The 13,419-nt window shown below is 37.0% G+C and overlaps 2 protein-coding genes across 4 annotated transcripts; both read right to left on the bottom strand.

The window, feature by feature from the left end:
- Positions 1 to 85: 85 nt before the first annotated feature.
- On the bottom strand, positions 86 to 2,097 carry LOC126794035 (uncharacterized). Its single transcript, XM_050520682.1, has 2 exons — positions 2,004 to 2,097; positions 86 to 1,306 (listed from the first exon to the last, which is right to left on the bottom strand). The coding sequence occupies exon 2, from the start codon at positions 1,304 to 1,306 to the stop codon at positions 248 to 250; it is 1,059 nt and encodes a 352-aa protein (XP_050376639.1). The 5' UTR covers positions 2,004 to 2,097; the 3' UTR covers positions 86 to 247.
- Positions 2,098 to 7,205: 5,108 nt separating this feature from the next.
- On the bottom strand, positions 7,206 to 13,153 carry LOC126794029 (protein NLP4-like). Of its 3 annotated transcripts, none has more exons than XM_050520671.1 (5): positions 12,466 to 13,153; positions 10,866 to 11,873; positions 9,887 to 9,934; positions 8,894 to 9,800; positions 7,206 to 8,480 (listed from the first exon to the last, which is right to left on the bottom strand). In XM_050520671.1, exons 2-5 carry the CDS (start codon positions 11,751 to 11,753, stop codon positions 7,597 to 7,599), a joined length of 2,727 nt encoding a protein of 908 aa, XP_050376628.1. In that variant the 5' UTR covers positions 11,754 to 11,873; positions 12,466 to 13,153; the 3' UTR covers positions 7,206 to 7,596. The 3 variants fall into 3 exon arrangements, with proteins under 3 accessions (XP_050376628.1, XP_050376629.1, XP_050376630.1); XM_050520672.1 differs by lacking the exon at positions 12,466 to 13,153 and adding an exon at positions 12,250 to 12,414; XM_050520673.1 differs by having other exon boundaries at positions 7,207 to 8,480; positions 8,894 to 9,797.
- Positions 13,154 to 13,419: the final 266 nt, after the last annotated feature.

Raw genomic sequence — 13,419 nt, 5'->3', positions numbered from 1 at the left:
GCACGCTACACTTGAATTGATTTGAACTCTTCTCGCAACTAATAAGATTAAAAGAGAAAAAAGAATATGATTCATACTCAAGCTGCAAGAATGTAAATAGTTGAAATTACAAATACCGAAAAGGGGAGAGAAGCTCTAGAAGAACAAAGGTCCTCTAGTTGAGATCCCCTGTAATATCCTGCTTGTACTAAATCTGGTAGTAACCATACAATAATGCGATGGTAGAAGCTTAATCCGTAATGAGAGTTTATACACCCCCATTGACATAACCTTCTTTGCGACCTTCGAATCCTGGCCGCATTAGTTTCTTCTCTCTCTTTGCAATTTTGCGCTTTTTCTTCTCATCAAGTTTTGCTGATATATTATCAGATCTCTTCTTCTGTTTGTCCGCCTTTAACTTTTGTGTGGTTTCAACCCTTTCCTTCCATTTCTCAGCATTCTTCTGATGCTTCTTGTTCTCCTTTTTAATGCTTTGTTTCAGCAACTTTGGATCATCATGAATCTTAACCCCAGCAGCTCTACTAGTTGCTGTTTTCCACAAGAGAGACTTGCCTTTCTCTGGGTCTTTCTTCATTTCTTCCAACTGTTTGGCCCTCTCAAGCTCCTTCGCCTTTGACAGTCTTCTCTTCTTCTTTCCAATGTCATCATCATCCCCAAGTTTGACACGACTGAATGTGAGCCCTTTAGAAGCCTCTGCAACCTCTTGTTCAACATTCTTGTCCACTGACTCAGTACTAGTAGGTTTCTTTTCATCAGATGCAGTTTCTCTCTTCCGTTTTCTGTCCTCAGCGCCTTTCTCATATCTCTCCTTCCTTTCCATCCTCTTCCTTGCTCTCTCAGAAACTCCACAGTTGCGACCAGACTGAAACTGTTCGATTTTACGTCGAAGCCGTTGCTGCAGTTCTTCAAATGTCACTGACCTGTCATCATCGTCCAGACCAGGCACCACAGGTTTAGTCTCCATTTCACCACTATCACTCTCATCATCATTCTCCTTCTCCTTCTCCAAACTTTGCTTTAACAAATCAAGGGTTGTTGTGGAAATCTTATCTGGATCAAATCGATCTAGACGAGCCTTCTTAATATTTTGCTTTGTTAGCTTCTTAGCTGAAGCTTTTGCAGGCTTGCTTAGGCCTTGAAACCACGGTTTTTCATCATCGTCAGTGGGTAAGTAGAACCTAGCAGGGATGAGCTCAACTAGCTTGTCCATGAATTGAGAATGCTGATGGATAATAGACTTCAAATCAATAACCGGATTAGAAACAATAGTCTCCCTGTCCGTTTTACTCTTCATCTTTTTCCCCATCTGCTTGTGATTAACAACAAGGATGATTACAAGTGTCAGATAACCTCAAAAGTTGTACACCGGAAACATGAGACATCAATGTAACAAATGTATAACAATATGTGCCAATAAATTCGCAAGAACCAAAAGTTGTGAAGCACAAAAATGAGAACAATGAAAAACAAACATCCTATATCACCGCTAATAGCCTACACAGTAAAATAACATGATTAAAACAGTTGTTCCATACTTGCCGCGATGAAACCTTGGATATACATTTCCAGCAACCAGAACTATAGACATGTTTCTGACTCCAAATAGACTAATGACCTAGCTCAATCCTATCTATGTGATAACAAGTTGACGCAAAAGAAACACTGTTGTAATTCAAGCCTCATATTCACAAAGAAGAGCAAAACTTAATCACGAAAGAAAAACCGAACCCAGATTGAAGGAAGTTACCATACGATTCAAATGAGCTCAGAAATTCAATTCAAGAATCAAACAAGAAAATAGAATTGTAAACACAGTAAGCAACAATACTCATGTCTTTATCGTTTCCCATCAATTTCAGAACCAAAACTACTACCCTTGGTCATACTTGGAATCAAATAATCACCAGAAAACCAAGAACAAGACACCACGAACCGCTGAGACTAATTCATCAAAACCCAGAAAAGCTAAGCACGCAGATTTTGAGTTGCAAGTGAAATGTTACCTGGGCAGCTTCAAGAATCAGATCGACGAGTGGAGGCGCAGACTTAGGTTTTTATCAAGGGTCTTGTAAACAGTTTTTTGGTACAAACGATACCAAAAGCCTAAGAAAAAAAAGAAAGAACATAAGTTGGTCTTAAAACTGTATTCTTAGCAATTAAAATATCATCAATAATAGCTTTAGCAACAAGACTAAGGGGCTCATCTATAATGCAAATGTCTCTTGCTTGAAAAGTATTATTCTTCACAAGAATGTCAGCAACTGTGTCCTTCTCTGTGTGCAGATGATGTATGGATATGGTGTCTAATGAGGCAATTAACGCCATGTAATTAAGAACAATGGTGGTCAAATGATGCAACTCAATATCAGCACACTGTGATTTATTCAAACTAATAAGGATATCCAACGTAATTTCAAGTAAATATTAATATTAGAAAAAAAAAATTTTTTATCCACTTCTACAGGTAACTACTCCTCGACTACCATTTGGTAGTTAGTACAATAGTATAAGTCTCATTTTTTATATTAGAACTCAGTGTGTTCGGCTGATATGTTGTAGAATATTAATCGTTGTATTTGACTAAACAAAAAAAATCACCTCCCACTATTAAATAACTTTCCCTCTTTGTTAAAAATGCTCTGTAATATCCAGGACAAGTTATATATTGCAATATATATATATATATATACTTGTATATAAGTATTATTGATGAGTAATTGTCGAGAACAATTATTTTATGTACAGAAGAATGAGAAAAATAATTTAGCACTTTCTTACTTTATTACTAAAGTTAATTAGTGGCAAATTGAGACTTTCTAGGAGTATATTCTAGTTAAAGTTAATGTTGGATAGAGTTTGTGTTGGAAAACTGTACAGGAAATTGAAATATTTTTATATTTTGTCACTAAGAGGTAAAAATGTAAAATAGAAGTAAATAAAAGAAAAAGAAACAAATTAATAAATTAAAAGGTGTAAGGATGGATAAAATGGGAGAAAAGTTGGAGAGATGTCGGTGGAAAACAAATAGAGCACCGACGTGCTCGAGTTTATCTTACCGCCAACCTCCTTGACTTCATCACTTCCACTGACTCACTAACTCGGGCCACTACATGTTGACCTTCTCAGCCTTATCTAGGGGGGACCTGGTCAGTTTTAGGGGAAAAAAGAGAGAACTCCGGGGCAGAAAAGAAAAAGGAGGAAGAAACTAGGGGTGTTAATCGGTGTGAATGGTGCGGTTTATAGGTGATACCGAACACCAAACCGTTCTATTTATTTGGTTTGGTTCGGTTTGGTTTTTCACTTTTTATTTCAAAAACCAATTGTGTTCGGTTTGGTTCGGTTTGGTTTTTCTTTGGTTTATATCGGTTTTTCTTTCGGTTATTTTGTAAAGAAAATCGGAGTTTCTTTCCTTGTCTATCTACTTGATTCTTAACGAAATAAAAAGAACATGCGGACAGATTTGCAAAATTCTATTTACAAGATATAGTTGCTTCACAAATGCATACAATTGCAAAAAGTCACTAAACAAGTTATACCACATTAGTAGGCATGTTGTGGTTCCAATGTCTAAAATTCAAAATATTAAATTTTGACCGTCAGATGTGATCAGCATATTTAAATACGGATATGGTAAAAAATTCATCTAAGTTTGATAAAATTTGAGTCTCGATCGATGTGGTCAACATTAACTTAATTTCATCTAATTAAGTGTGAATTCGTTCTTACCCCCTCCTTTTTGACTAGTTTTGGTGGATTCTTTCACGCACACACTCTCACATATATGTGATGTAGCAGCTCGTGTAAAAATTTCAAAAATTTTACCTTCCAGGGATAGGGCTATCCATAGGCCCATAGGGGATAATAAGCGTAAAAAGGGTTTACCGCCTTGATCGGGACACAAATGTTATCGAAAATATGTGATTTTTTTACCATAACAATATTTCACTATACGTAACGCATCATGCGGACAGATTTGCAAAATTCTATTTTATAATATATAGTTGCTTCACAAATGCATACATTTTGTAAAAAACCACTAAACAAGTTATACCACATTAGTAGGCATGTTGTGGTTCCAATGTCTAAAATTCAAAATATTAAATTTTCACCGTCAGATGTGATCAGCATATTTAAATAAGGATATGGTAAAAAATTCATCTAATTTTGATAATATTTGGGTCTCGATCGATGTGGTCAACATTAACTTAATTTCATCTAATTAAGTGAATTTGTTCTTACCCCCTCCTTCTTGACTAGTTTTGGTGGATTTTTTCATGCACACACTCTCACATATATGTGATGTAGCAGCTCGTGTAAATTTTTCAAATATTTTACGTTACAGGGATAAGGCTATCCATAGGGGATAATAAGCGTAAAAAGGGTTGACCGCCTCGATCGGGACACAAACGTTATCGAAAATATGTGATTTTTTTACCATAACCATATTTCACTATACGTAACGCATCATGCGGACAGATTTGCAAAATTCTATTTATAAGATATAGTTGCTTCACAACTGCATACATTTGCAAAAAGACCACTAAACAAGTTATACCACATTAGTAGACATGTTGTGGTTCCAATATCTAAAATTCAAATTATTAAATTTCGACCGTCGGATGTGATCAGCATATATAAATACAGATATGGTAAAAAATTCACTGAATTTTGATAAAGTTTGGGTCTCGATCGATAACATATTTAATTATGTTTATTAAATATATCTATAAATAATATAATTTCTTTATAATATATATATATATTCAGTTTTTCGGTTCGGTTTCGGTTTCCAAACATCCCAAACCAAAACCACACCAAATCTTTCGGTTTGGTGCGGTTTTTTGCGGTTTGGTGCGGTTTTTTTTTCTTCGGTTTTTTTTCGGTTATGGTTCGGTTATTTTTCGGTTTTCGGTTTTCAATTAACACCCCTAGAAGAAACCTCTAGCAGTGGCAAAAATTAAGAGGAGAAAGAACTTTCGGGGATCGGGAAGGAAAAGAGTGGCCTGGGTATTTGAAAGGGGTTTCTCTCTTTCTTAGAGAAGCTTATTAGTATTGGGGGTTATACAATTTGATGATGGATCAAGCTTAGAATCTATTTTTAACACCTTAACTTCATATTAATAGGATTAATCTGGAATGGGGTGTTACATGCTCCAACTCATTCAATAGTTGAGTTGAGTTCGAGCTAGGCCAACTTTACATATGACACGTTTACTAACTTGAAATGGAACTCATCAGGAATGCAATTCATTAGGAATGAGAGACATAATAGATTTAGATGTGGAGATTTCAATTATATTGAACTGTTTACTTTCCACATGGAATTATAACATAAACAATACTAATTATTGATGTTGTTTACTTACCATTGAAATCAGAATTAAAATTAATTTGATACTGGAATACCCATATATATCTATGAAATCGCTTATTTCTTCTACCATTCAATAGTGCTACACCAATTTTTACAATCAGAACGACATACACCAATTTTCTTTTCCTTTAACACCCAATAAGACAAATCAACTTCAATTAAATTTCATTTATCGATCATAAACTATGTAAATAAAAGAGAAAAAATTAGAGAATATTATTAGAAAAAGAGACGAATTAACTTTAAGTACTCACGTAGAATATATGTGGTTGTTACCTAAACTACCCTAATTTAATTGAGAATATTTTCAAATTGTCCAACCCAAATTAAGAATATATATATATATATATATATATTCTTAATTTGGGTTGGACAATTTGAAAATATTCTCAATTAAATTAGGGTAGTTTAGGTAACAAAAATTGATACCCGAACTGATGGAGTAAATGATTCTGATACACACCTCCTCCTTGGGTATCAAGTTAGGGGTTTTAGGACGAATCGATTCATAATGAGGAGGTGAGACCCATATTCATTCTAATTTTCCTATGTATTAATAAACAAGAAAATTATGTCATCCCGTAATTAATTCTTCTATTTTCAATTCATTACATATTAGTAAACATGTCTATTGTGTATAGTGTGTTCGGTTGGATTTAACCAGCACCACCGCTAACCAATTTTGTCGGAATTGGTGATAAATCTATTTTGCCCCTTTCTCTCTCCCGGTCATTTTAACCAACAAATTTACTAGAGGCTGCAAACTCAAAATATGGCACTCTCTCTCTCTCTCTCTCTCTCTCTCTCTCTCTCTCTCTCTCTCTCTCTCTCTCTCTCTCTCTCTCTCTCTCTCTCTCTCTCTCTCTCTCTCTCTCTCTCTCTATAGAACTAGCTATAGTTAATTGCCTTCATTCCCATACAGACGTCCGATTACTTCTTCCACCGGCAGCACGGATCATTACGGACCACTTTGATAAAAAAAAAACATTCATTATTCCTCCCATCTCCTCAGACCATATATATAGAGTAAAAATTTTAAATGGTACCTGGACTTTTATGAAATGTATTTTTTGGTACCTAAGAATTTTTGTTACTCAATATGGTACATGAACTATTGCATCATTACCAAATATGGTACTTTTGTTAGTTTTTCCGTTTGTAGCACATATTTAGAAGGGCAAAATGGTCTATACACAGTAGATAATAGATTTTTGCTCCCTTCTTTTTTTTATTTTTTGTCTAAAATTCTCACAAATTTCCATCAAACTATGCATGGTCATTGATTGAGGATAATTATATATTATATATGTGATATATGATATTTGCAAATTTGATGAGACTTTAAAACTAACTCGGGTAATACAAAACATAACACAAATTTTAGTACATATATTGTTGAGCAAAAATAACAAAATTAATTCAAATTGCTGTTTTGCTCATTACTTATTGGGCCAAAAAAGTCAAAATATATATATCATATAATCAATTTAACTGAAAAACTAACGGATCTACCATATTAAGTAACAGAACAATAGTTCAGGTATCATTTTGGGTCATAAAAATTCGTAAATACCAAAAAGTACTTTTGACAAAAATCTAGGTACCATTTTAGGTTTTTACTCTATATCGAACCATTTCTGTTCATTCCCCCATCAAAATCTGCAGAAGAAAAATTTGTTGCTCCAATACCAGAAGCTGAAGTTGTTTCGAAAAGAGAACTGATAGCTCTCACCAGGTGCAACTGTATGTTCACCATCACCGAGGTCATCGTTCTTTGATTTACAGTGCACGGTCAGGACATTTGTGCAACGAATTGAAATCGGAAAACTCGGGTCATTTTTATGCTCCGGCGCAGCCAGACACACTGGACGTTGCAATGCGCTGTCGACAAAATCATATGATTTGATATAATTTATCAGAATGGGGAAAAAGAAACACAATGCTTGCTCCATAATTTGAACAAAAGGAACAATTATTTTCATTCACTACAATGTACAGACAACTATTAACTAGCTAGTTAATATAACTAATTGATGGAGCATGAAGGTCCCAGATAACAACGCTGATTGTTTTCAACAGATTCAGTCAAGACGTGAAACTTCCGTTCCCATGCTCCAATTTATGCAAGGTTTCAACACCTGGACTAGATTTAACCTGAAAGTGCAGTTCGCAGTTCTTAATCCATGTTGCAACTCATGAAACTCTTTACGAGTTACAATCCGTCAAGAAGGGCCACCGCTGCCTAAGAACCTTTCTAACCGACGACGAGAAAGCTGAACGGAGAGCTTAATTGTACTACATCGTGAAGAGCGACATACTTCAAGGCACTCATCCAAATCTGCATCACATGTTAACAAGACCCACTCTGAATCATCATCCAAGTACTTGATATCAAATCTACTCATGTCGTTTATACCAAATCGCTTTGCGATTTCTTGCTCCAAATCTCCAAATCTCCAGTTATTTTGAATGCGAAACCGAGTTTTCTCATCTCCATATGTGACTTTTACTTTTCGAGCAGCCCCGTCTTGAGCTATCTGGCCATCATATTTCAATGGAGGACAAAAAGACTGCAAGTTTTGTTGCTCACAGAGATTTTTATGGCTCTGGGATCTTTGCATTAGCTCTTCCACTCCAATTTGACGAAGGGCATTCAACTCTGCTTCACTTCTGACCCTCTTCAACATTCTATTATCTCCACCAATAGGATCGTCACTACCTGCGACGCTCCATGTGGGAAGACACTGCTCTGTCTTGCTGGAACAGCACTGGCTTGAACTGGAACTCTGACTACATGAAGACGATGGAGATTTTGATGCAGTAGCTTGGGGACTCAAAACACCACCTTCAGGTGGCACATCTGATGGCCTTGACTGATCAATCAGCTTTGAAGTTGAAAACGGGCTGGTCCCAGACAAATTTGGAGAGGCTAGCTCTGGATAGTTTGTATAGAAAGAATTGATTTGGAAAACACTGGACGCACCTTGGACCGAATCAATTACACGCTGCAGTTTCTCTAGGGAGTGACCAACCTTCTTGATTTTCCGAGATGGCCATCGTTTGATTCCATGTTGTCGGCATATCCTTTTCAAGGTTGTGGAGCAAACTGAACAACAGGGAAGAGAGAAAAGACAATGTTAACGATAATTATGAAGAAACAACCATAAAAAGAAGAGAAAATTCATTGCAGTCTATCATTTTTGCATAATTCAGTTGTTATAAGCTGGTAAAACTAAAATATTCTGACACAAGCAACTTTATTTTTGCATTATATATGTATTACATATCTACTTAATAGATTATACAAAGCACAGTTAACACATGATAGAAATTATACACATATATACAACTCCAGTTGTATGAGTCTCAAATGGGGTTGACATTAAATTTTGAAATAAAACAAAGTGAAGAGATTATGCACCACCAGGAAAATTAAGCATTTAACAGGGCCCTAAAATACCACAAAAACTTTCACAAAAGCCAGAGCATGACATATATTTCACAAAACAAAATGTATACCTCCAAGACTCTTTGCAGCATCTTTCAGGTTACCAGAAAAATATTTTCGAAGAACTTCCAAGGTGATAGCTTTTTCTGCTTTGGTACGCCTTTTCTCTCCTGTCTTACTCACACCAACACTTGAGAAGCTACCCTCACCGATTTTAGAAAACTCTCCAACACTGTCAACACCTTCTTTTACGTTCAAGTCTTGTGGCCTGAACTTTGACGATCTCGGACTTGGCATCTTCCTTGCCTTTTCCTTTGGGATTATGGAGACATCATTATCAGTCTGTTGCATCTCCGGAAAAGAGCCAATACTACTAGGCCTGGGATCTGAAGGGATGGTCACTTCACTGACTGGCAAATCTATTTCTTCCTCTAACTCCTTGTCTGTGACAACCCGTAAGCTCCGGCAGAGATTTTGTATGATCAAAGACAGTGAAGTTAGCATCTTCTTGTGTTCTTCAGGATCCCTGCAATCCACTGGCAAGAAGAATTCCAGGACAAAATCAGTTGAACCAGTGTGGATGCTCCGTAGACGTATCGCAACAGCTGCATGCAAGTTAAACATCCTGGCATGATGAGATAAAGGATACTCCGTTTTACCAGAGGAAGTTATATCATCTGAAAAGCATGGTTGATTAGTCATGAAAGCTCTCCCAACTATGCCTTGGCCTTTTAACAGGTGATGTTCAGAGCAGGCTTCATGAAAACCCCGGATAGGGGGATCAGCCACGTGGCAAGCATGATCCACAGTTGAAACGCAGTGAACGTAGTTGTCATCAGAATGTCGGCAACCATCTTTGCCTTGTTGGATACATGACACCCAAGTTTGTGCCAAGGGCAAGTTATGCGTTTCACATGCAGATTTCATAACCTCTTGAATCTCAGGCAATACAGCTTGGTAGGGCTTTTTATTCACCTGCTAAGATAATACCCACCAAATAACCATATAAGGAATATCAGAAAATTTGATAAACCAATTTTCCTTTCCGGAAACTATGCAGTTACCTTAAGAGTATGAGTATTCAGATTTTCTGAACTCCGAAGATCAACAGCCTGCAATTTAGGAAGCTTAACCATGTTAGGAAACAACATTTACGCGAACAACTCATCTGGACAAGGCAAGGAAAGAAAAGTATGTAAGGATCTCACATGGATCAAAGTTTTTATTTTATTTTTTGATTGGAGGATCAAAGTTCTTAGTATTGCAAGCTTACAGTGATTTGCAGCTTAGACTAATTAAAATTTATTTACTTGAGTGACAGTAAACCAAACTATGAATAATATAACCTTCTCTTTTTTTTATGGGAAATAATATAACCTTCTTTTTAATAAATAAAAAAGAGAAATCAAGAAATGAAAATATCTCTTTTCTCCAGCAGTGAAAAGAAACATAGACCAGGGAAAGAAACAAGACCAGAATGCTGGACTAAGATTTATGTACAAAGCAGTAGAGGGAGGTTTATCTACATAAGACAATATATAAAGTTTTCCCCGACATTCGAAACTTGAATGAATGTACGCAATGCGTGAAAAAAATAAAAGGTCATCTTCTCTTATAAAGTTAATCTTCTCATAAGCAATCACATTGAACTATCCAATATTAGAGTATATATAGGCTTGGCTTCCACCTTTTAAGTTTGAAAGAAAGAGATGAAATATTGAAGCAAAAGAGATTTAAGTTAATCTCTCCAATCTAGAGACAGATTTAAAGGATTAGCAAAAGAGAAAACCACAAGCACGAATAATTTACAAATGTAAAGATTGGAAAACCATTAATTTGGCATGACAGTTATATCAAAAAACTCTCAGTCACAACTCACCACATATATGAATTCAAAATTTTAGATATCAGTAATGACATCTCTGAGACTGATGCAAGCAACTTCGATCGATGTCAACTCTTGCAGTGATTTATACAGCACTCACTGACTGAAATTGAAAGGAATTCAAAGACAATGTGCTGATTCAAGGAGAAAGTACAGACCTCAAGTGCCTTGCAAACACTATCAAGCTCAGGTTGATACTGCACCTTCTGGGTGGTTGTAACAACCTCAATTACACCCAAGCAAGTCTGACAACCTTGTTCAAAGATTGGGAGGGCAAAAGTTCCACGAACATCATACCGTTTAGCATCACCAACCCTTGGGTACTCATCACGCCTAAATAATCGAACATCAGGAGTCCACTCAGGAACCTTTGCCGAGAACACTCGACCAGGCAAGCCCTCAACTAACTCTTTAGAGTTTCCTCCAATTGAGAACTCATACTTCACAGAGATGTCGTGATACTTGGCAAGCCTTGGACAGCTAGAATCAAGTGAGGAAAGTAGATCATTAGTTGTTAGAACACGTCTACCCCCTCTATTCACTGGCAACCATACCTGTACAAGAACATTTTTGTCCCTCATGATATCTTTCATGTACACAAGTGCCATCTTTAATCTCTCCAGCACAGACGGTGCAGAAACTTGATTCTCTATGCGACCAATCCAGATACCTCTACTAAGGCCATGACCTTGGATTATAGAATTTCCTGACTGACCGGAGATTTTAACAATATCTGTCATAGTCTGGCTAGAAGATGGTATATTGGCTGGAGCTTCTTCCTGGAGTTCATTAAACAGTGGTGTCTGAGCTTGATTAATGGTCTGAAAAGGATTTGCGTAGAAATTTCCATTGGTCCCCGATGTAGGCCAGAAAGACGAGTCCATGATGGCACCAGAATTTAGGGGGCTCTGATTAGGAAATCCAGGTCCCTCCGTTGCTTCCAACCAGCATCCATCTAAGAACAATTCATCCATGAAGTCTAAATCCATTGCGGAATCAGTTGGAGCTCCCAGCATGGTAGCTGGTGATAAAACATCATCTTCCATGATCACCCTTTTGCTGAATCCTTGAATTAGGAATGAATGAACTCTAAGCTGGAAGCTGATTGATAAAGAGGATATCACAAGAGCAATTCAACTTGCACTGTTCTGCCTTCAAATCCCAGTCTGTCCAGGTTTCATACAATCATAAACAACAATCAAGAACTATTCTCCCAGAATAAACAAAAACTAACTCAACCAATCATAGCTCACAAGAAAATCAACAACAATATCCTACATCATACTCTATGAAGATTAGATTCTCTTTTCAAATTAACAAATCTCATATTTCGTCAAACCAGGCCACAAACACCCCCAAAACCAATCGAATAACCAACAGCTCATTGTAGTATTGTAATAGAAATCATAGAATACAAATTCAAAGATGCAAATATTCATGGCAAGAATCAATAGAGTAAAGAAAGCATAAAATCAAACCCCCCCCCCCCACTTTCCAAAGATTATCTCTTGAATTCAACCGGTCAAATCTTGTTTCACTTACAAGATTCAAACTTTGAACCAAACAAACAAAGAGAGAGAACAACAGAAACAATTCTTTCACCCAGTAATTTGACCAGTTTGGAAAGACAAAAGTGATAGAAACCAAGAGGTCCAGAACCAGTTGCAGTTCCAAACTGGGTTTGTCTCCAACTGAATGGAAGTAAGTTACAAGAAGAAGAAGAAGAAGAAGAAGAAAAAAGGAATAAGCATAACTTACCGGTTGAAGATTCCTCAAGATACCCAAGTGGATGTTTTTATATACACTTTCCTGAATTACCCATGAAAACAGTGTCTGCAACACAAGGAACAAAGAGAGCAACAGAGGGAGACAGTAGAGTACAGAAACAAGACACAACTCAATCTCAAAAGAAAGGACCAAATCCCCTCCCACAATTCCAAAGCTTTCAATCTGGACCGACTATACTGAATCTTGATTATATGCGGGGAGAAAGAAAGATTCCAACTTTGGCCCACGTGGGTCCCGGTCATACGTATGCAAAACAACCCATCATGGACATTGTACTTTCTCACGGCTGTAAAGTCAACTAGAACATATCGAATGATGAAGCAAGCAAGGAGCTTAAGAATAAGAGAGAGTTCAGAAGAAGCTGAGAGATAGAGATTGAGAGAGAATCAGAAAGGTGGATTCTTTAGGGTGATGACGCAATGACTTGAAGAAGTGGAAATCGGTGGGAATCATGATTTGTTCAACGGCGAGTTAAAGAGAGAGAGAGAGAGAGAGAGAGAGAGAGAGAGAGAGAGAGAGAGAGAGTAGATCGTGGCTTGGCACACACTTTCACCAATATAGAAATCGCATTGAGGTTGCAGAGAGAGATGCATGCGCTCATGCTCTCGAGCCACAGCTCCCCTCTCCCCCTCCGGCCTCCCAATGCCTCCCATGAGTCCCATCTCCCTCTCTGACGTCGTTTCTTTCTTTTGTTCTATTCGCCGTCGCATTTAGATATTCATTTCCAAATATCAAAATGGTGAGGAAACTATAAATAGTAAATTCAGTGGCACCCTGCAGCTATTATTCAATTTGTTCCTCCCGTTTTAGAATACTGGTGGCCTGCTGGAGTTCTCGCCCTGAGATTCCCCAAACACAAAGCCTTTCGATTTTTGTTTTTTCTTTCTCATTTTCAGATCAGTTTCAAAGGTCCAAATTCAGTAG

The sequence above is a fragment of the Argentina anserina genome, chromosome 5 (assembly GCF_933775445.1).
Source record: "Argentina anserina chromosome 5, drPotAnse1.1, whole genome shotgun sequence".
NCBI classification, from domain to species: Eukaryota; Viridiplantae; Streptophyta; class Magnoliopsida; order Rosales; family Rosaceae; genus Argentina; species Argentina anserina.
This window is presented reverse-complemented; position numbering and strand designations above follow the sequence as displayed.

Coding starts and splice junctions, on each gene's coding strand:
- LOC126794035 (XM_050520682.1), bottom strand. CDS start 1,306: ATGGGGAAAAAGATGAAGAGTAAAACGGACAGGGAGACTATTGTTTCT.
- LOC126794029 (XM_050520671.1), bottom strand. CDS start 11,753: ATGGAAGATGATGTTTTATCACCAGCTACCATGCTGGGAGCTCCAACT. Junction 9,935..10,865: donor GTGTTTGCAAGGCACTTGAG/GTCTGTACTTTC, acceptor CCTAAATTGCAG/GCTGTTGATCTTCGGAGTTC. Junction 8,481..8,893: donor TGCTGCAAAGAGTCTTGGAG/GTATACATTTTG, acceptor CCTGTTGTTCAG/TTTGCTCCACAACCTTGAAA.